Here is a 23,111-nt window from a genome sequence, read left to right on the forward strand (position 1 = left end):
AAAGCATGCAAAAAGGTTTAGACAGCGCACGCAAACTACAAGCTATATCTATGTGAGAGAATTGCAATTTGATAACCAGTAGAAAATATATGATAACTCTAAAGTTACTAGACTTTGCACTAAATATCACTCTCTCAGCCCCAGCAGATAAATTATTGGTAGCATATTTTTCTCTATAGATAGCTTAAACTCATACTGGCATTCATATAAAGCATTTGTAGTAACATTTCACTCTCTCAACGGATAAAAGTTGGATACATCGAATGAACCATTCACACAAGTCCATAAACATATATATTGTAAACCCAACCATTCACACAAATCCATTAACATAAATATTGTAAACCCAACCATTCACACAAGTCCATAAACATATATATTGTAAACCCAACCATTCACACAAATCCATAAACATAAATACTGTAAACCCAACCATTCACACAAGTCCATAAACATATATATTGTAAACCTAGCATAGTATCCAATTTGAGTTTTCCAAAAGGAAAATCACATAGGTATTTTATATGAAGTTGCATACCAAATCGATTACAAAGATAACTTCATAAGTTCCCTACATAATAGTCAACAACCTTAAAAATGAATACCAACGTATATTCCAAAACAAACTGAAATACTAAACCAAACATAAATCTTAAGAAACTGCACCCTAACTGAAAATTTAAGGTCTCCCGTACAACCTCTAAAACCCTCCCCGAAGACGAAGGACCAAATGCAAGGTAGATTCCTTCTGAATATTGTAATCTGAAAGTGTCCTTCCATCTTCAAGTTGCTTCCTGGCAAATATCAACCTCTGCTGATCTGGAGGAATTCCCTCTTTATCCTGAATCTTGGCTTTGACATTGTCAATTGTGTCAGAACTCTCAACTTCAAGAGTGATTGTCTTGACAGTCAGTGTCTTAACAAAAATCTGCACACCACCACGCAGCCGTAGAACAAGGTGAAGAGTCGATTCCTTCTGAATGTTGTAATCGGCAAGAGTCCTTCCATCTTCAAGTTGCTTCCCAGCAAAGATCAACCTCTGCTGATCTGGAGGAATTCCCTCTTTGTCCTGAATCTTGGCCTTGACATTGTCAATTGTGTCAGAACTCTCAACTTCAAGAGTGATAGTCTTGCCAGTCAGTGTCTTGACAAAAATCTGCATACCACCACGCAACCGAATAACAAGGTGAAGGGTAGATTCCTTCTGAATATTGTAATCTGCAAGAGTCCTTCCATCTTCAAGTTGTTTCCCAGCAAAGATCAGTCTCTGCTGATCCGGAGGAATCCCCTCCTTATCCTGAATCTTGGCCTTCACATTGTCAACTGTATCAGAGCTCTCAACTTCAAGAATGATAGTCTTCCCAGTGAAGGTCCTCACAAAGATCTGCATACCCCCTCGAAGGCGAAGGACGAGATGCAGGGTGGATTCCTTCTGAATATTATAGTCAGCCAGAGTCCTATCATCTTCAAGCTGCTTTCCAGCAAAGATCAATCGTTGCTGATCTGGGGGAATTCCTTCCTTGTCTTGAATTTTGGCCTTTACATTGTTGATTGTATCTGAGCTCTCAACTTCAAGAGTAATTGTCTTCCCGGTTAGAGTTTTGACAAAGATCTGCATTCCACCTCTCAAACGCACATCCAAGTGAATAGTTGATCCATTCTGGATGTTATAGTCAGCTAAGATACTACCATCCTCCAGCTGCTTTCCAGCGAAGATCACCTGTTGCCGTTGAAGAGGTACACCACTTTTATCTTTAATCTTCGCTTTCAGATTATCAACGGTTTCAGCACTGTCAACCACAAGAGTGATGGTCTTCCCGTTCAAAGTCTTAACAAAGATTTGCATTCCGCCTCTGAGACGAAGGACCAGGTGAAGAGTAGATTCCTTTTGAATATTGTAATCAGCAAGGGTCCGTCCATCCTCCAGCTGCTTTCCAGCAAATATGAGTCTTTGCTGATCAGGGGGAATGCCTTCCTTGTCTTGAATCTTGGCTTTCACATTATCAATCGTGTCAGAGCTCTCTACCTCCAGAGTTCTAGTCTTTCCAGTCAATGTCTTTACAAATATCTGCATAGTGGCAACAAATGGTACAAAACAAACCTAACCTGTGCCAAAAAAGAACATCATTCCTTCTCTAACCCTGAATACTGCAAGTAAACTTCACTTCCACTATCAGGTTTTAAGGTAATGGTTGAAGAAAGGTTTAACTCCAAATGTTCATGTAAACACTCCTCCAACCAGTACAAATAGTTTACAAAAAGATCACAGATATTATATTCTTCACGACTATATTAAACATGCTGAAAATTAAAATCGGTATCATAATGCGGACCAAATTATGACTCAAAGACTCTACACAGATTATTGCTATTTTTGAAATGACAATTTATAAGATTGGCTAAATCCATAGGCCTTGCTCAATTTCACCAGTAACCAACCAACGCTTACGTATTGGATTCCCAGCCCTTGAATCTGAGCAGGGGAACCCAATTTTGTACTTCGGCCATGCAATCAAGAAAACGTAGCGTATCAAAATGTAAATTCTCCTGGTTTATAACCGCAAAGTATGGGGTTTAACGGAAAACCCATCCGGAATTAAACATTGAAAGTGAGGTCTGTGAACCATATTTCATATTATTTAATGCAGAGGTAAAGAAATAGGCCAACTTCACTGTTGCATGTATTCTACACATAGAGGAGAAACAGAGAACAGACCATCGATTTTGGGAGATATCACGCAGAATTTGAGCGTTTAATGGCTCTGGCTCAACACAAGAGATTATAGCTTTAACTTTTAACACACCACCAATCTTTACACATTCACGAGAGAGAAGGAGAAGAAGAATACCTGCACAATTATATGACGGAGGTGGAGGCAGCAGACCCTTTCTTTATTTCGTTCTTTACTGTAACTCGCCTTGTAAGCTGACAAGATTAGCATTTATAGAGGGAAAATGTGACCTCTCATCATCCTTCCGGAGGCATTTTAAATTAATATTAGTATTGGGGAGGCTAAGGGATCAATGAGTTACGTATTAATTTTTTTATTAATATTTTTTTAATTTTTTTTTAAATTGAGAGGTTATGGGTTTCATTCTCTTCATTTTTGGGAAGTTATGGATTTCATTCTCTTAATTTTTTTTATGACTTTATTTTATAGTATAGGTTAATAATTTAATTTATTTAATCTATTAATAATTAATAATTTAATTTATTTAATCTATTAATAATGAAAAAGTGTGGAGAATTTTCGAATGTAAATATAAAAAATTGAAATTAAAAAAAATCATGTGGGTTTTAATTACCTAATAATTTTTTAAAGTATTTTCAAAGATTTAATCTAATTTTTTGAAGTATTTCTAAAGATTCTAAATGAAGAAAAAAATCATATGGCTTTTAGTGGCATAAGAATCTTTTTAAGAGATTATGAAGTATTTCCAAAGATTTAATATGATTTTTTAAGTATTTCTAAAGATTTGAAATTAAGAAAAAAATCATATGGTTTTTAATGGCCTAATAATCTATTTAAGTATTTCCAATTTATGTTTGAGTTGTATTTACTAATTTATAATATTAATATATAAAGGTGTGTGTTTTTCTTTTTTCTTTTTATTGGAAAATATTTTATTTGTTATTTTATATTACAAATTATTTATAATAAAATATATCTTATTTTCTTATATTATTTTTTTTGTTATATTTCTAAATAAAGCAATGTATTATATTTTTTAGGATAGTTTGGATTGTATACTTATTGAAGAATTTGTGTGAAAATAAACATTAGTAAAGGGTTGTTAGATATAATAAACTTAAAAATTAGCAATTACTATTAGACTCAGTCCCTAGATTATGAGAATACATCATTTCGGTGTCATGTTTGTCTTCAACTGGGCATATACAAAATTCTTACCTTAGGTCAACCTCCATCAAGAAGCGGCACAAGAAAATGTCAAAATCAAAAGGTTGGAAACCTTATAATAGACCCTTTGTGGTGGGCGAGCCTTCCTCTCCTTCTGATCAAGAGGATGAGGGCGACGATGATATGTTGTTGGGAGATGAAGATCAAAATGTCACTACACTCAGAGTTATGAGGACTCACCTGGGATCCCAGTGCACCCTATAAATAGGGAATTGGTTACTAAAGATGTTTCTTCTGGTATGTTGACAATTGAAGCATGGTCATGAATCGGCTTCTTCTGACTTCGAAAAAGAACCATGTCACATACCCCGGTAACCTCGCATGTAAAAGTAGGGAGTTAGAATTTTTTCTTTACAAATTACCACAAGTAAATAACCAATTCATTACTCCACAAACATCATTACCATTAAACATAGTGTTCATTAACACATCAAGTAAATTGCCATCAAGACAGTAAGTTTCATAACCATGGCATGACCTTTAACCATCACTGTAATAACATAAACTGTGTAATTGAATCCATGCATTCATTTCTTGATATCCTTAACCATATTAGATAATCATGTACTAAGACATTATGCTTGTCACATCAAATAAAGAACCATCATCATCAAGGACCCATCATTATCAACGGACACATAAGGCAATCACATCAATCACACCATTGAACACGGATATACCCTGGAAACCCCGTAGGGTGAAAACCAGCAAACGTTTAATCTTATTATTAAACGCTCGTGAGGGTTTTCACCCCTCACTCAATGGCTTATAAGGGATTCCATCCCTTAACCATTGTATTAAAATCTTTACAATGAATTATCATTAAGCTGTCACATAACTAGCTAAAAGCTAATACAATTTACATGTAATCTTTTATTTACATACCGCCACATGCAACATTCCTTGTGGCATAATTGTTCTAGCAATGGACAATACTGCAGCTTGAACTCATCTGCATGGACGAATAATCCTTTTCCTGCCAATATTAAACATTACTTTCCTTTGGCACCAACCGCCATCTTTTCCTGTCAATGCTGTTGACAACAATCTTGGCAACAAGATTAGTTACAATATCAATAATCCATTAAACAACCTCTAAAAATGATCTTTTATCATCTACTCATCTGCATGAGCAAGCATCACATACTACTAACTAGTACGTCTATTCAAGTAAAATCTTATTCTACCTTTCACAATGCTTATTCACACTGGTGCATATCTCTCTCTAAGAGATCTAACCATTAGTTTACAAGTCCATGTTTCTTCCTAAAACATATAACACAATGGTCAAGATTTATCATAGTTTTGCTAACATACAAAGAACACATCTCCATAACACGATGACTGTTCTTTGAGCATCCATTAGCTTATCCTAGTATCCCTTATTTAGTATATGCAATACACATAATCCTTTAATGATACAAGTATGGACTCATTAAATACTTCCTTAACCAAGAAAACATATAGATCATTCACTCCTTTACCACATGCATTACCACATGCATTAACCTATTCTCTTTACAAAGAAAACATATAAAAATAATCAGTCTTTAACTGCATAAATTAACATGCTTTCTTTACCAAAAACACATAAAATAATACAGTCTTTATCTTCACCCATTAACATGTTTTCTTGGACAAGAACCACATATAAAACAATCAATATTTATTGCATGCATTATCATCTTTTCTCTACCTAGAAAAGCACATAAACAATCCATCTTTAATGCATGCGTTATCGTATTTTCTCTACTCAGAAAACACATAAACAATCCATCTTTGATGCATGCGTTATCGTATTTTCTCTATTCAGAAAACACATAAAACAATCAATCTTTTACTGCAGAAGGCAACCACGTGATATTTTTCCAACTGATTAATAAACGCAGCTTATTATTCTCTATAACGAGTATAATTACTTATCTGATGGTAATATATTTGAATAACCCCTTGAAGACCAGAGAAAGCGCCGCGCCGTTCAAACAGTCTTAGTTTTCTTTGGCTCCAGCCGAGGAAGCTTGGGGAACCGTAACAGTGCACAATGGATGCGCTCATGATGGCAGCCGCAGCTGCAGCTTCAGCTCCAGCGTGTGTCACCAGAATTGTTGAAGTTAGCAACAGCATTGCTACTATTGATGTCCAGCAACCCCCCTTCCGCAAGCGGTGTGTTCAACACTATCGGGGTCCGACTCTGGCCGTCCATAAATATATGTTTTGGTGCAGCTCATATCCATACTAACCCTACATTTCGTCTCCGGCCACGATATCTCCACCCCCCGGATTGAACTTCGTATCGCACCCAAAACAAATAAATGGCTTCCCCTTATCACTCGCCGGCAATTTGAGTTGGTGATATGGGCGCGCTGTGAACTGGAGTGTTCCCCGGAAACGTCATAAACAGGGGATGAATCCTTATATCACGATTTTCCGATTCGAATCGCATAACCTCCCACAATTTGTGGCACCCCATTACAGAGACGGCTTTCCCCTATTGAAGCATTTTTGGCACTAGATATCATCAACCATATTTAATGCATGCAATCCACTTGATTTACCCTCATTCAGTTACCCCTAGAATTCGGGTGATGGCACTAACACGTAGCGCAAGAAAAGTAAAAAGGAGTTCACCTGTCCAGTTTTCTGGTTTCCAAACCGCCATTAGCGCCACCTCCGCCGTTCTTTAATTGACAGCTTTATGGGTAACAGGAATTAGTTCTCAAAACTAATTCGTAATCTTTTTTTTTAAAGAATTACTATTTCGTAAATGAATAATTTACGCATAGGGATGTTACATACTCCCCCCCTTAACAGGAACACCGTCCTCGGTGTTCATCTTTTGGTGGAACTTTAGATTGTATTCAATGTATAATCATCTAATCCACACACAATGATGATCCTTCCTCTTTAGAATCCAAGATTCATTCCAATTAATGACAATAACTGAAATAGTAATGATATAATTATAAGAAATATAATTAGTTATAAGCATCAATAGTCATAAGCATTCGTAATTGCAAGATATGCAACTTTTAATCGCCACCACCTGGCCCTTATTCATTTATAATAAACAATTCTCTGTGTCAACTTACCATTACTTACCATCTATTTTGAAAACCATGAATACTTTCATGTAAGTATTTTAATAATGGTTGGAAACTGTTCATTCCTCCATGGTAAGTAATTCCTGTAATATATGACTAACAAATTCAATCACATTAGTCACTATATTTTAAGTCAAATGAAATACGTTTGACTATCAAACAATTGTGCAATGCTAGATGATTTCTAAATCACAGTGTTTTTACAAGTACTTAAAGAGCACTAACACTAATCATCAAATGATGAATCACTGAACGAGTTCTCACTAAAGACATTCGCAAAGTGCTTCTAGATGTACCAAAAGAGCACCTAGCTCTCTAATCATCAAAACAGTCTATCACTGCATCAAGCAAAAAAAATTGTCTTAGCTCCCACTAAGATGTTCACAAAATTAATAATACAATAAAGGAATTAAAATTTCCAATTACTCCTTATTGAGCACTAAGCTCATTTCTTGTTAAATGTGCATAACATATTTTACACAACTATATGTAAAATTCATTTCTAACATGACATATAGCTGATTAGTTAATTCCTTTAGCCATGAGACCACAATGGACTAAAGAATTCCCAACCCATGGGAACTGGTTTCCACAACCAAACCGAGTCATTTTCACATCCAGACAGTTTCTTTGATAGAGACCTTACCAGGTCTAACATGGAATTCCACTGGCCAACCAGCTCAAGAATTCCAGGGAGAGTAAATCTGGGCAGACAAGTACCATCAACCCAAGGCAATCCAGCCTTTCACAATCCGGGCAGACAAGTACCATCAACCCCTCCGGGCAGGTAACTGTCATCAACCCAAGGCATTCAAGCCTTTCACAATCCGGGCAGACAAGTACCATCAACCCCTCCAGGCAGGTAACTGTCATCAACCCAAGGCATTCAAGCCTTTCACAATCCGGGCAGACAGGTACCATCAACCCCTCCAGGCAGGTAACTGTCATCAGCCCAACTATCCACAACTGTCTGGCATGTTAAATTTCTCTTTTATTACTCTTTCTCAAAGTAATTTACACAATGAACCATATAATCCTTATCATTAGCACAACAAACATGCGTGTATATCATGCATTTACACTTAACCCCCAACATGGGTCCACAACATCAAGATTGATGGGAAACATATCCATCATACACGTTGTATGCATGCAAATTTTCCAAATAACATAATTCATGCATATCATATAACATCATTCTTTCTCATTTATAGTTGCATTTCACATTGCAGCAATTTATGTGATGAGTTTTCTTGTTGCCATTAAGCTACCACTACTTAATCCCATCAGCAACGTTAGTTATAAATATGCATCAGTTATCACGTATTCCATTTCCAAGAATGTTCATGCATACAATATTATCATGTATAAAAGCATATGCAAATATTCATTAATGTATAAATGCCAACAACAGTTGAGTTAATAATCTCAGCATTTCCAATTTGGCCATAGTCTGTTGTTCCCATTTCAAATCATCATTAATGGAGTATTATCTTACGTTTACTATGGCTAGCTTGGGTCATGCATTGTTTAATGTAATTAAACATAATCTCTCTAACATACAAAGATCATAACTCTATATCATAATGACTAATCTATGTGCATACCATTGTTTATCATATAAGCCCTTCTTTAATGTATGCAACACTTATTCCCCTCACTAGAAGACTACCATCATTTTATACAACAAACCACATACCTCTTTCTTAAAGGAAGTCATTTTAACCTCATTCTTCTATCTTCCTTTTCAGGGAATTATTAAAGATATCCATCTTTAGGCATAAAAACAAGGTTTACTTATCCTTTATGCATCAAAATCAAGCAATCAACACAGTTCATCCAACAAGACAATCTCTCCAAGAGATTATTATTTTTCAAGGAAGCTAACATGACCACTTTCTTTAAGTACACACAGACTTATAATTCCAAAGTCACAATAGCTACCAATATGCAACATGTGTTCTCCTAGCACAATTACCTTACTTCAATGCACATAGTTCTTTTCATGAAACAAGTAAGGATTTTGGTTCTTGTATGAACACTATTCTAATGTGTCTTTAAGAAAAGAACCTCTATTTTTTCAAGAAAATTCTCATAAAATCCTGCATCTTCATACATGAAGTATGCATACTCTTAGGATGAGACTATATTTATGTATATATGTAATATACTCTTTCCTCAAGAAGTTAGAAATGAATATCTATGTGCCTAGAAGCACATCCTTAGCTATCTTTTATCATGCATGTAATGCATAATCATTTCACTAGAACTTAGAAACTAACTAGAATCATAATGCAATTAGCATATATATATATATATTTTCCAAGAAGCCTTTATCAAATAAAGATACATATTTTAATTCAAGAAAAACTTGGCCACCTTCCATGCTTTGTCCTCAGGACATTTATATGCCTCATCCTCTTTTCTCAAGAAGATACTTTGGCTATATTTATCAAGGATTTTGTAGACGAGAGACAAGCATTCACACACAAGACTCACGTGGAGTCTTCCTAATAGGAACTACCTATTTGCTTTATTAAGAAAGTATATAAAATAATCAATCTTTAACTGCATGCCTTAACACATTTCCTTTGCCAAGAAAATCTATAAAAGAACCATTCTTTTACTGCATGCATTCAAATACTTTCTCTACTAAGAGATCATATAAAACATTCATACATGTTCTTCAAGAAAGTGAGTAAGATACTTATCTTATCCTTGGTTCAACATGCATAATTAACAAATTAAACCACCCTTACCGGAAGCAATCTGCTCTACTTATGCGATTAGAAGCATAATCTCCTAAGTGTCGCACATGCACCAGAGTTACCACTTGATGCTAGATGCAACTACTATCATAACACTACTATGTGACCTTTTCAGAATACACTATAGTTATCATTTCCAACTCCTTGAGCATGGTCAAGGGAACACTCACATGCACAACAAGCGCTATCTAGTCATCCCCAGACTTATAGTCTTCTGCAAGATTCCGTCACCCAAAGCTTGCGCTATCTGGTCATCACCAGACTTAGCGATTTATTTTCCCATCTCCGTCTGTCCCTACAGCACGGTCTTCTTCCTTCTCCTTTCTTCCTTTTCCTTTGGGAGCATCTATAGTTGGGGAAGGTAGTTAGAGTTTACTGACAACTGTATTAACACAGGTAGTCTATTTATGAATAATTATCACATGTTGTTATACCATGAATGGGTCCTAGAAATGTTACTCACTGCATATGCTTCTTCAATTAACTTCCCACCGGAATGCAACATGCATAAGAAATCAATCATTCCCATAGTAGAGATAAATTCAACCATCATTAAATCGAGGCTCCAATGGTTTTTATCTCTCAACAAGTAATGATAAACACATACCATGCTAATGGATTTCACTTAATTAGAGGGCAATCATCATTAAATCTATTAGGACATACACATATACTATTCATCATGCATTCCCATGATGAATAAAATTAAGAACTCTTCTCATAAACAACCGGAACTATAGCACAGAGAGAGTAAGAATCTTCATACACACATTCCATGCATGTGACATCAACCGACCTTCACTTGTTTTCGAATTGTAATAATCTTAAATCCAATTCAATTAATGCATATAAGTTCTATGGGTTAGTCATACAATACTAACCAATCTCAACTACCAATCGTCTTCATGCATCCATGACAAGACTGAATCAAAAGTTAGTTATGACAATCAAGTCTTGCTGCTTGACTCATTGCATGTTTTCAATATCTAAGGGTTCTTCTAATGTCCTTTTAAAACAATTTGTCATCCTATTCAAGGATGTTCCCCATAATTTATATTCACGCATTGACTCATTAAGTTTTGTTCATGGTAACTTCAATTTTGTTTAATGAATGTATCATTGTTATTACCATACTTGCAAATCAAAAGCTGGTAGTTCGTTGTCACTTTCCTCAATGACTGTTCAGTATTGTTCTTACGTGTAATGAGTGTTTAACATTGTTCCTAGGTGTGACGAAAGTTTCATTGTCTTTATCCTCATCAGGAATCCAATGTTGTGAATGTAGTTATGCAGCAACTTTATTACTTACTACTCAAAGCAGTTATAAACATGAATCACACATATCATGCCAAAATAGTGTACTATGTAAATCAATATGTGAATGATTAAACTCATACCTGAGTTAATGCCCACTAGCAGCGTACCTCAATTTCTTTTTCCGCTTACCAATTCCCAAAGGCGCTAGTGCTGCAACCTTTAGCTCTGATACCACTTGTCACATACCCCGGTAACCTCGCATGTAAAAGTAGGGAGTTAGAATTTTTTCTTTACAAATTACCACAAGTAAATAACCAATTCATTACTCCACAAACATCATTACCATTAAACATAGTGTTCATTAACACATCAAGTAAATTGCCATCAAGACAGTAAGTTTCATAACCATGGCATGACCTTTAACCATCACTGTAATAACATAAACTGTGTAATTGAATCCATGCATTCATTTCTTGATATCCTTAACCATATTAGATAATCATGTACTAAGACATTATGCTTGTCACATCAAATAAAGAACCATCATCATCAAGGACCCATCATTATCAACGGACACATAAGGCAATCACATCAATCACACCATTGAACACGGATATACCCTGGAAACCCTGTAGGGTGAAAACCAGCAAACGTTTAATCTTATTATTAAACGCTCGTGAGGGTTTTCACCCCTCACTCAATGGCTTATAAGGGATTCCATCCCTTAACCATTGTATTAAAATCTTTACAATGAATTATCATTAAGCTGTCACATAACTAGCTAAAAGCTAATACAATTTACATGTAATCTTTTATTTACATACCGCCACCTGCAACATTCCTTGTGGCATAATTGTTCTAGCAATGGACAATACTGCAGCTAAACTCATCTGCATGGACGAATAATCCTTTTCCTGCCAATATTAAACATTACTTTCCTTTGGCACCAACCGCCATCTTTTCATGTCAATGCTGTTGACAACAATCTTGGCAACAAGATTAGTTACAATATCAATAATCCATTAAACAACCTCTAAAAATGATCTTTTATCATCTACTCATCTGCATGAGCAAGCATCACATACTACTAACTAGTACATCTATTCAAGTAAAATCTTATTCTACTTTTCACAATGCTTATTCACACTGGTGCATATCTCTCTCTAAGAGATCTAACCATTAGTTTACAAGTCCATGTTTCTTCCTAAAACATATAACACAATGGTCAAGATTTATCATAGTTTTGCTAACATACAAAGAACACATCTCCATAACACGATGACTGTTCTTTGAGCATCCATTAGCTTATCCTAGTATCCCTTATTTAGTATATGCAATACACATAATCCTTTAATGATACAAGTATGGACTCATTAAATACTTCCTTAACCAAGAAAACAAATAGATCATTCACTCCTTTACCACATGCATTACCACATGCATTAACCTATTCTCTTTACAAAGAAAACATATAAAAATAATCAGTCTTTAACTGCATAAATTAACATGCTTTCTTTACCAAAAACACATAAAATAATACAGTCTTTATCTTCACCCATTAACATGTTTTCTTGGACAAGAACCACATATAAAACAATCAATATTTATTGCATGCATTATCATCTTTTCTCTACCCAGAAAAGCACATAAACAATCCATCTTTAATGCATGCGTTATCGTATTTTCTCTACTCAGAAAACACATAAACAATCCATCTTTAATGCATGCGTTATCGTATTTTCTCTATTCAGAAAACACATAAAACAATCAATCTTTTACTGCAGAAGGCAACCACATGATATTTTTCCAACTGATTAATAAACGCAGCTTATTATTCTCTATAACGAGTATAATTACTTATCTGATGGTAATATATTTGAATAACCCCTTGAAGACCAGAGAAAGCGCCGCGCCGTTCAAACAGTCTTAGTTTTCTTTGGCTCCAGCCGAGGAAGCTTGGGGAACCGTAACAGTGCACAATGGATGCGCTCATGATGGCGGCCGCAGCTGCAGCTTCAGCTCCAGCGTGTGTCACCAGAATCGTTGAAGTTAGCAACAACATTGCTACTATTGATGTCCAGCAACCCCCCTTCCGCAAGCGGTGTGTTCAACACTATCGGGGTCCGACTCTGGCCGTCCATAAATATATGTTTTGGTGCAGCTCATATCCATACTAACCCTACATTTCGTCTCCGGCCATGACATCTCCACCCCCCGGATTGAACTTCATATCGCACCCAAAACAAATAAATGGCTTCCCCTTATCACTCGCCGGCAATTTGAGTTGGTGATATGGGCGCGCTGTGAACTGGAGTGTTCCCCGGAAAGGTCATAAACAGGGGATGAATCCTTATATCACGATTTTCCGATTCGAATCGCATAACCTCCCACAATTTGTGGCACCCCATTATAGAGACGTCTTTCCCCTGTTGAAGCGTTTTTGGCACTAGATATCATCAACCATATTTAATGCATGCAATCCACTTGATTTACCCTCATTCAGTTACCCCTAGAATTCGGGTGATGGCACTAACACGTAGCGCAAGAAAAGCAAAAAGGAGTTCACCTGTCCAGTTTTCTGGTTTCCAAACCGCCATTAGCGCCACCTCCGTCGTTCTTTAATTGACAGCTTTATGGGTAACAGGAATTAGTTCTCAAAACTAATTCGTAATCTTTTTTTTTTTTTTTTTTTTTTTTTTTAAGAATTACTATTTCGTAAATGAATAATTTATGCATAGGGATGTTACAAACCATCCTCAACTCTTAACAATAACCTACAGATTACCTTGGTAGATCTGCCTCCTAAAGGTTGGACCAAGGTTGTGAGAAAGAAAGGCAAAAAAGTGTCATTCCAAAGGCAATCCCCAAATTGGGTGATGTTGTACATTCTGTCTATTCCATAATAGTCTCTTCTCTGAGCCTATGTCAAAGTCCTTAAATGGACAATTACTATCTCTATGTAATCAATGTAAAACTTTTATATTAATAGAAATCATTTTGAACTAGCTTAAAAAATAAACAACAACAACGCAAATGCTAACAATCCAGCTAATAAGATAGTTGAGTTTATAATATAGTTTACTAATTATAATTGGGCACAAAAAGAAAGGTCTCCTCTCTTTCCCATAAGTAGATTTTTAGATCACACCAAGTTAATTCTTTTTTGCCGATATAATTGTTGTTTGATGTTTTATCCATAAATTTTGGAACTATCATTGATTTATTTATAATGTTAATATTATTTTTAGTATCTTAGCACTTTTATAATGTCAATTGAAAAATCATACTTGAATATATCCTTACCTACTTCTACTTGAAATAAAATGAGATGCTATTTTTTTCACGTGAGAAAATTTTTATTACAAACTATTTTAAAGAAATGTATAGTTCTTGGGTGTGCGACAAATACTAAAATATGTGCCTAACTAATTACATGCACATCCTTTATTGTTAAAGGGTGGATATTAAGCAATATCAAAATGAATATATGACCAAGATGCTCCCTTTTAAGAGGATGAATTGAGTACAATGTTGACAATCTAAGTTTTATCAGAGTAGGAAGGATTTTGAGAAATCATAAAGACTATATCTTCGAATTTATTAGTCTTAAAGAAACTAACCAAACAAAAATAGCATTGCCTTAATTAGTAGTATTAAGGAATCACTAAAATAAGGCTTCATAAGAGTCGTATTATCAATCATCTCAATTGATAAATTCAAGCTAGTCATATAAGATGAATCAAATTATCTTCTCTGGAAAAAGAAAAAAAAATCAAGTTATCTCTTTTAGAAAATAACAAATTTATCCAAACAAGGAGAAGTTTCAATCAATTATTCAATTCACTAGAAAATAAGCTTGTTACTGCCAAAGGAACCAAAACTCTTTTTGCTAGAAACCCCTTTCTTATGCCGCCAAGAAATTGAGAAACATATATCATCTATCTCCCAACTCGCAGCATCCAATGATCCCCCTTTCCCTCTACTTGTTGTCAACCTTAGTCTCAATGCTATTGGCTTGTTTGTGTTCTCAAGCACCCACCCCGCCCTTGTGTGTTGTTGCAAGGCATTCATAGTACATATAATATGGAGCCTTCCATGACACCTTGACAATTAATTGTTAGTGCCTTATTAACCATGGGAAGGGTTATCTGCCAACGTCCATTCTTCACTCATGTTCTCGTCATACACTCTCCTTACTCTACAAAACTTACACCTTTACTTTGTATGAGCTATGATGGAGGATATTCAACCACATTCTCACAGAAGTTGAATCATGACTAGTTCTTAGGTATGTAGCATTGCTCAATTTAGAATGTGTGGCTAGGCATTGAACCCTTTCAACTCACATGGGTGGTTTAATCCAATTGTGGAACAACATGGTCACAATCCTTAATCAAAAACTCTTGAAAGGAGCCCATGTATTGTGTATCTAATGAGAGATTCCTAAACTCTCTTATATAATTCAAAATTTTCATAAATGAGATGGATGAGTTACAAGGTCTAGGATAGTCCCCATTTGAACAGAGAGTGCTAAGCAACATGCATCAATTGCATGCTACAATCATATCCATGGACGTCAAACATTGTCCGTAAAATGATGAAACTTTTAAAAGGAAGGTCCTTTAAGGACTATAGAACCTAGAAGAAGATGTATTAAATTGCCATCAATGTAATTTTATTTAGGAGTGTAATACCCCAATATAGACCCTTGGAACATATGTATATATTTATATTTCAAGTGTGTGAAGGAGGCCAAGGCTTCTTATGAAATGGCAAGAAATCAAGCATACTAAATGGTGTGGCTTTGTGAAGTGGGTATAATACTCACATGGTAAATAAGGTAAACATTCTATGACTTGAGTTGTAATAGTATTATTTTAAAATAATATTAACAAATTACAAGTGCACTTAAAGGTAAAAATATTCTAGGAGTGCCATGGTTGCAATGACACAATGAGAGGGAAATGAAAATGTAATACCAAAAAAAAATGAATACTAAGATGTCTACTTGGTATCCAAATTTGGCTCCTTCCTGCTACTTCATTCACTCTGCAATGATGGTATGAGAACAACTCTCCTCCCAACCGTAGGCTCAACTCAACCACCAGCCACCCCCGAACCTCAATCTATTATTACCATATGTACCCATTTTTTCATTCACCCTCGTGATGCCCTCTTCTTATTTCTCCCTTTCTTATGTAAAGTCTTTCCATCATAAAGGACTCAATCCCAAGACTCTACTTGTCATAATTATCCTTATCTTAATTTGTATTTTCCTATGTCTTGTTTTTCTTTCCCTATATCTCTATTTCTTTTATTAATTTATTTTATTTGGGGCATGCCATACTTCCCCACTTCAATGAACTTTGTCCCAAAGTTATGCAATTCATTATTCCTTAATATCATCTGCCACTAAGGCAACAATCTGTCACCAAGACAGGAACATCGTTTGCCACCAACACAAGAAGAACATCTACCACCAAGGCAAGCATCTGTCACCAAGACAAGAAGATCATCTGCCACTAAAGAAAGAATTTGTCACTAAGACATGTAGATCATCTACCACCAAGGCAAGCGTGTATCACCAAGATAGGTAGATCATCTGCCACCAAGGCATGCATCTATCACCAAGACAGGAACATCATTTTCCACCAAGGTGGACATCTTTCACCAAGATAGGAACATCATCTTCCACCAAGGCAAGCATTTGTCACCAAGACAGGAACATCATTGGCCACGAAGGAAGACATTTATGGTTGATATATAATTTGTAATTTCCTCCTCCTTTTTAAACTTGTCATCACGACCCGAAGGCATAGGAAATACTGGAAATAATAGATTGAGATGTCCCCATATCATCACATTATAATGTCAGGCATATCAACATAATAAATGAATTCACATGATATCATAATCTTCATATGTTAGTATTGATTTTCGGGGTATGAGGGAACCACCTCATGTTATTTCGTCCCTTCATTTGTCTTTTGACATATAGGGACCTGAATCATATATAAACACTTCTCTTATGGAGTGAACAACCCATAATTCTCAAAAGCATTCTTGTCGTGATTTATCAATTTATTACATACCATCCATCATCAATTAAATTAGCTTCCATGAGTTTATTGAATAAATTGGCTCTCTTTTAGTCAATATAATAAATCCACATCATGAGTAGTAGGAATTTCATAAATTTATATTTTATCACAAAAGACATATTGTTGGTGTTTGTATTTTTCTGACAAGAACCTAGTTCTAAAAAATTCCTCAAACATTTCCCATGCAAAGGAGTGACATATGATTTAGTTTCTTCATTTATCCACCATAAAAGAGCTTCTCCCTTGAGAAGGCTCATTGTTATCTGTTCGTCATCTCTCTCGGGGAATGAAGTATTTCTTGCTCACTCAGGGTTCCAACCCTTGAGTCAACTTGAGGTGAGATTTCAATTTTAGGAGTTACCCAAGATTGGCTTCAAAGCTTGGGAACCATAATTACTTCTCACGATTTTAGATAGCATATTCATTTCAAGGTGTCATACTTTAACATCCATTACACTACTTCAAATTAGGACCATTCTTGCCCTCTACTAAAAGGCTACATCCTCAGAGCAAGATGAGTAAATAAAACCAGATACTTCAAACAAATGAAAGCATACACCCTATTGACTCCTTAGGAGGAGTAATTAAACCACCTATGGGAGCTCCTAATCCACAATGAGATGAATGAATCTCACCACTTCCAAAGAGGGGCAAAGGGAACTCTGCCTTGATAAAATCTATGTTGATGGCCTCCTTTATTTTCTTAGTTTTTTTATACTTTAAGAGAACAAAGTAAGCTATTTTTTGTTGGAGAGTGACAATAATAACTATGTTGATAATTTTTTACATCTACTTTTGTAGTAGTTAGTTTGAAGCATTTAAATTGTAGTAGATACAAACCTCTAGTAATAATGATTGTATGGCTTCTGCCTTTACTTATAAACAAAGTCAAACAGTGAACTTTCTCAGGGAATGAAGTATTTCTTGCTCACTCGGGGTTCCAACCCTTGTGTCAACTTGAGGTGAGATTTCAATTTTAGGAGTTACCCAAAATTGGCTTCAAAGCTTGGAAACCATAACTATTTCTCACGATTTCAAATAGCATATTTCTTTCAAGGTGTAATACTTTAACATCCATTACATTACTTCAAATTAGGACCATTCTTCCCCTCTACTAGGGAAGGCTACACCCTCGGAGCAAGATGAGTAAATAAAACCGCATACTTCAAACAAATGAAAGCATACACCCTATTGACTCCTTACGAGGAGTAATTAAACCACCTATGGGAGCTCCTAATCCACAATGAGATGAATGATTCTCACCACTTCTAGAGAGGGGCAAAGGGTACTCTGCCTTGATAAAATCTATGTTGATGGCCTCTTTTGTTTTCTTGGTTTTGTTATCCTTTAAGAGAATAAGGTAAGCTGTTTTTTTTGGAGAGTGACATTAATAACTATGTTGATAATTTTTTATTGTAGTAGTTAGTTTGAGGCATTTAAATTGTAGTAGATACAAATCTCTAGTAATAATGGTTGTATGGCTTCTGCCTTTACTTATAAACAAAGTCAAACAGTGAACTTTCATGATTCTGGTGTAGATTTAGAGACACAGGTTGAGGGATTTGAGAGGAATAAGGTCAAAGGAATTTCATTTCTCACTCTTTGTAGTATATGTTAATATAATTAAATCCTTTCTTCTTAAAAAAGAAAACATCTTCCGAGGAACCCTGTGGGTATCATTAGCTAGTTTCCTCTGCATGTAACACTATTTGGTACTCATCATGAGACCAACTCCCAAACACAAAATATCAAGGCCTGAACATCCAATTTTTACTAGCATAAGTACTTTAATACATACAAAAATAATGAAACTCACATAGATCAAGAATGGTCAAAAAAATTGCAAATTTGTCAGCAGTAGCATTTTGCAAGTCAATGAAGGAGGGGTGCCAATAATACCTCCAATAGGGTTCATGTCGCTCCAATGATAAGCTCATTTCATGCTTATTCTTGAGGATACACCAGAGGACACAATAACGGTTGGGCCTGTTGCTTGACTTAGACCAATTCTTTAAAAGGCCCCAGTTGTCACCGAATGCAGCCCTCGGTAAATCATTATCATGAGAAGGATACTGCACATTGACTTTCAAATTTACCCACGTCTAAGGTTTGTCGAGGCTGCAATCGATTTCAAAGCAAATGCTCCCTGCCATGTTAACTTGATTGGCTTAGGTTTTCATTTTAGATTTGAATGAAATATCTCATATTTCTTATTACAGATTCATAGGATGGATTGCAATGGTTATGTTGTAGTAAATATGGAGTCTTGCCCACAGTGCTACACGGTTTGTCAGGCGTTCTTGTTGTCCTTTCTGCACTAGGATAAATTGGGTTATTCAGTGTGCTTGGAGTGAAGTCCACTCCAATCATCACTGAAGTTAATCCTTTTCTAGTGCTGGTGGTGGGAGTTGACAACATGTGTATCTTAGTGCATGCACTTAAACACCAACGGGTAGTGTTGTCCATGGAAAAACAAGTGGGAAGCACACTTGCTGAAGTGGGGCCATCCATAACACTCTCAACCTTCTCAGAGGTTCTGGCATTTGTAGTTGAAAGCTTCATCTCTATTGCTACATGTAGACTGTTCTTGATATTTGTAGCTCTTGCCATGTTATTGGAGTTCTTACTTCAAGTGACTGCATTTTTTTCCCTTATGACATTTGGTTTCAGAAGAACAGAAGAAAACAAAGTTGACTGATTTCCTGCATAAAAGTTTGTTCATTTGAAACTAAACTTGAACATGGTAATTTAGGCAAGAAGCAGCAATAAACCCGATCTTTCGGTACGTTACATGAACAATATCCATGCACCTATTCTAAACATGCCGACTATAAAAGTTGCAGGGGTGATCAGTGATTTTGCTATCCCAAGCATTGCACTAACTACAAGACTTCAATCGAGCCTAGAGCAACAAGTGATGCTTCCACAAGACTCTTATCTCCAGGTTTATTTCAATAACATATCTGAGTATCTACATGTCATACCCCCACTTTACTTTGTTGTAAAAGACTACAATTACAGCCTGGAATCAGACAACGCAAATTTGTTGTGCTCTATTAATAAATGTGAATCAAACTCTTATAGAATGATATATCGAGGGCTGCTTAACACCAAAGTCTAGTGCATTGCAAGTCCGGCTGCACCTTGACTAGATGACTTTCTTGTATGGTTATCACCAGAAGCATTTGGATGCTGCAGGAAATTTCCCAATAGGACCTTTTGTCCTCCTGATGATTAACCGCCTTGTTGTACATCTAGAGATGGCACTTGTGGTATAAGTGGGACTTTCCAGGACTGCACAACGTGCTTCTTACATTCAGATCTGATTGGAATTTTACCATCTACAATACAATTCAGAGATAAACTAGCGTGGTTTTTGTTTACATGGGCATCTACAGATTGTACAAAAGGGGGTCATGGTGCTTATACCAATGGTGTTGATCTCAAAGAATATGAGAATGAAGTAATTCAAGCATCATAATTCCATGCATATCACACACCCTTAAACAAACAGAGAGATTTTGAAAATGCCATCAAGGCTCCAAAGGAGTTTGTTGCAAGAGTTTTAGATTCTTTAAAGATTTCAGTCTACCATACTCAGTGTTCTATATTTTCTTTGAGTAATACTTAGACATTTGGAGGAAAACATTGATTAATCTTTCAGTTGTACTCAAAATATGTCATTACCAGCAGTTTATTGCTTTCAACAATAATTTTGCTTATACGGGCAATGATTGTTTTAGATATCATGGGTTTGATGGCACTGCTAAGTATTCAATTAAATGTGATTTCGCTACTGAACCTTGTGATGTCAATTGGTATTGCAATAGAGTTCTGCATCCACATTACCCATGCATTTTCTGTGAGTGAAAGAGACAGGGCACAACACTCAAAAGAAGCACTTACAATCATGGAGACTTCTATCTTCAGTAGAATAAAAATTACAAAATTTGTTGGTGTGCTTGTACTATGCTTTGCACGATCAGAGATATTTGAGGTCTACTATTTTTTAATGTACCTTGTCTTTGTGATATTGAGATCCTTACATGGTCTTTATATTAACCCAAGTCAACATGATTTGGGATTGTATAAAATGGAAAGATGAATACATACCACGATTTATACAGGACTTTCCAGCCAAACACTGCAAGAGGTTAAGCAAGGGGAGTTGGTAATGGAGCACTGTATCACCAGGTTGAGGGGTTCATTATGATGCAACCACAAAGAAGCTAGACAAAATGTGATACAATTGCAACTGAGCAAGGCAAATTGCAATCAACCACATACTAAAGAGGCAAGCAACGCCTTGATCGCAGACTAGCCAATCAAATAACACTCATCGCAAAAAGGGAATCTTCATTACGCCTTTATTTCCAGGAGAATATGCATTATGCCCAAGCCTCATCCTAGTACTAGTTTTTGCGCTGCCGCTAATCTCAAGAACAGTGACACATCACAAGTTAGGGAATCAAATCACGCTTAATCGCAAACTAGGGAAGCTATTTTCAGCTTCTTTGTGCTGCGACTATTTGAATTTCTCAGAGATGCGTAAACGCCAAAATAGCCATCTAATAAACGCATCAACTCCCACCTAATAAAACTGCAGTTACACAATCCATTTTCATGAGCATGCAAAATGTTTGACATAACGTATGAACGGGGTTTGATTCTCGGATATGCTAATAACTGGATGTGCATAATGTCGAGGTTCTTGAGTGTGGTTGGCTCCCAAGTATTGTGAAGCAAAGTTTATTGGGGTTGAGGTTGAAAATGCTCCCTTTTGTTGCAAAATCAGCCATTAAAATCAGCCATTAAGACAATTGCCTGGTGTGATCCTGTTTAGAATCGTGTAGCTACCAAGAGACTTATTGAGAATTGATTTTGAAGATAAAGGTGGATGGATTAATGCATACCAGGGACTTGACTAGATTAATCCATCTCAAGAAGAATAATCACTTAGTAAAATCAGTAAAGCTGATGAAAGGTTATGAAATATCCGCACTCTACAATGCCACTATTGTGTATCTAACAAAAGGTGGTAATGTGCACTTATTAAGGGCCTTGACATATTATTCCCTTCTTGATGTTTTGGAACCACCATTTTCAAAAAAAAAAAAAAAAAATGGCAGCTTTTGATGCAGCGAATTATGTTGGAATTCAGAGGCACAGCAAATCAATTAAATAAACACAGAATTAACACAGCAGATCAATCAAGCACATAGGAGACAATTTTTAACGTGGTTCACCCAACCAATCTGGGCTACGTCCACCAAACATAGGCATCAGGAATTTATTAATCAAATTGGAGATTACATCAAGAAATCCTCACATTCTCTTTTAGCAAACATCCGAATGGTTGCCTGTTATATAGCACAGAGAATCTAACAGCCTCATTAATTCCCTCACATCAAATATAGGAGGCATTAACTCCCTCCCAACAAACTGGAGCTAATCTAGGAACTGAATTCCTATTGTTGTCACCAGCTGAGATTTTTCCTATTTCATTACAAACAGAAAATCTCAACAATCTCCACCTTGACAACAATTCACCTGATGCCCTGTTATTATTATTTTATCTTTTCTGCAAGCCAAGAGAAGCCATACACCAGCGTAGCTTCTCCAACAAAACTGGTTTCGTGAACATGTCTGCACAGTTCTCCTTTGTATGCACCTTTTCCAGAGAGACTCCCCTTTCAGTGATAACCTGTCTTACAAAATGATATTTGATTGGAATATACTTTGATTTACTATGATAGGCTGGATTCTTAGCCAAATGTATTGCACTTTGACTGTCACAAAGTAACCTGATGTTGTCCTGTAACCTACCAAACTCACCAAGCAAACCTTTCAACCAAACCGCCTCTTTGCAAGCATGAGAAGCAGCAATGTATTCTGCTTCAGTAGTGGATAAAGCAACAATATTCTGTAGCTTTGACATCCAGCTTATAGCTCCACCTGCAAGAG

The 23,111-nt window shown here is 36.0% G+C and overlaps 1 protein-coding gene and 1 pseudogene across 1 annotated transcript; one reads left to right on the top strand and one right to left on the bottom strand.

Moving 5' to 3' along the window:
• Window positions 1–576: 576 nt before the first annotated feature.
• On the bottom strand, window positions 577–2,940 carry LOC149259448 (polyubiquitin-like). Its single transcript, XM_089375776.1, has 2 exons — window positions 2,850–2,940; window positions 577–2,106 (listed from the first exon to the last, which is right to left on the bottom strand). The coding sequence occupies exon 2, from the start codon at window positions 2,072–2,074 to the stop codon at window positions 701–703; it is 1,374 nt and encodes a 457-aa protein (XP_089231902.1). The 5' UTR covers window positions 2,075–2,106; window positions 2,850–2,940; the 3' UTR covers window positions 577–700.
• A 3,021-nt stretch (window positions 2,941–5,961) lies between these two features.
• LOC149259449 (uncharacterized) lies at window positions 5,962–21,252 on the top strand (annotated as a pseudogene).
• The last annotated feature ends 1,859 nt before the right edge of the window (window positions 21,253–23,111 follow it).

The sequence above is a fragment of the Pinus tabuliformis genome, chromosome 6 (genome assembly GCF_031772625.1).
Source record: "Pinus tabuliformis cultivar Carrire ecotype Pingquan chromosome 6, CPIR1, whole genome shotgun sequence".
Classification (NCBI taxonomy): Eukaryota; Viridiplantae; Streptophyta; class Pinopsida; order Pinales; family Pinaceae; genus Pinus; species Pinus tabuliformis.

What these genes read in the sequence shown, in the direction of transcription:
- LOC149259448 (XM_089375776.1), bottom strand. Translation starts at nt 2,074, where the DNA reads ATGCAGATATTTGTAAAGACATTGACTGGAAAGACTAGAACTCTGGAG.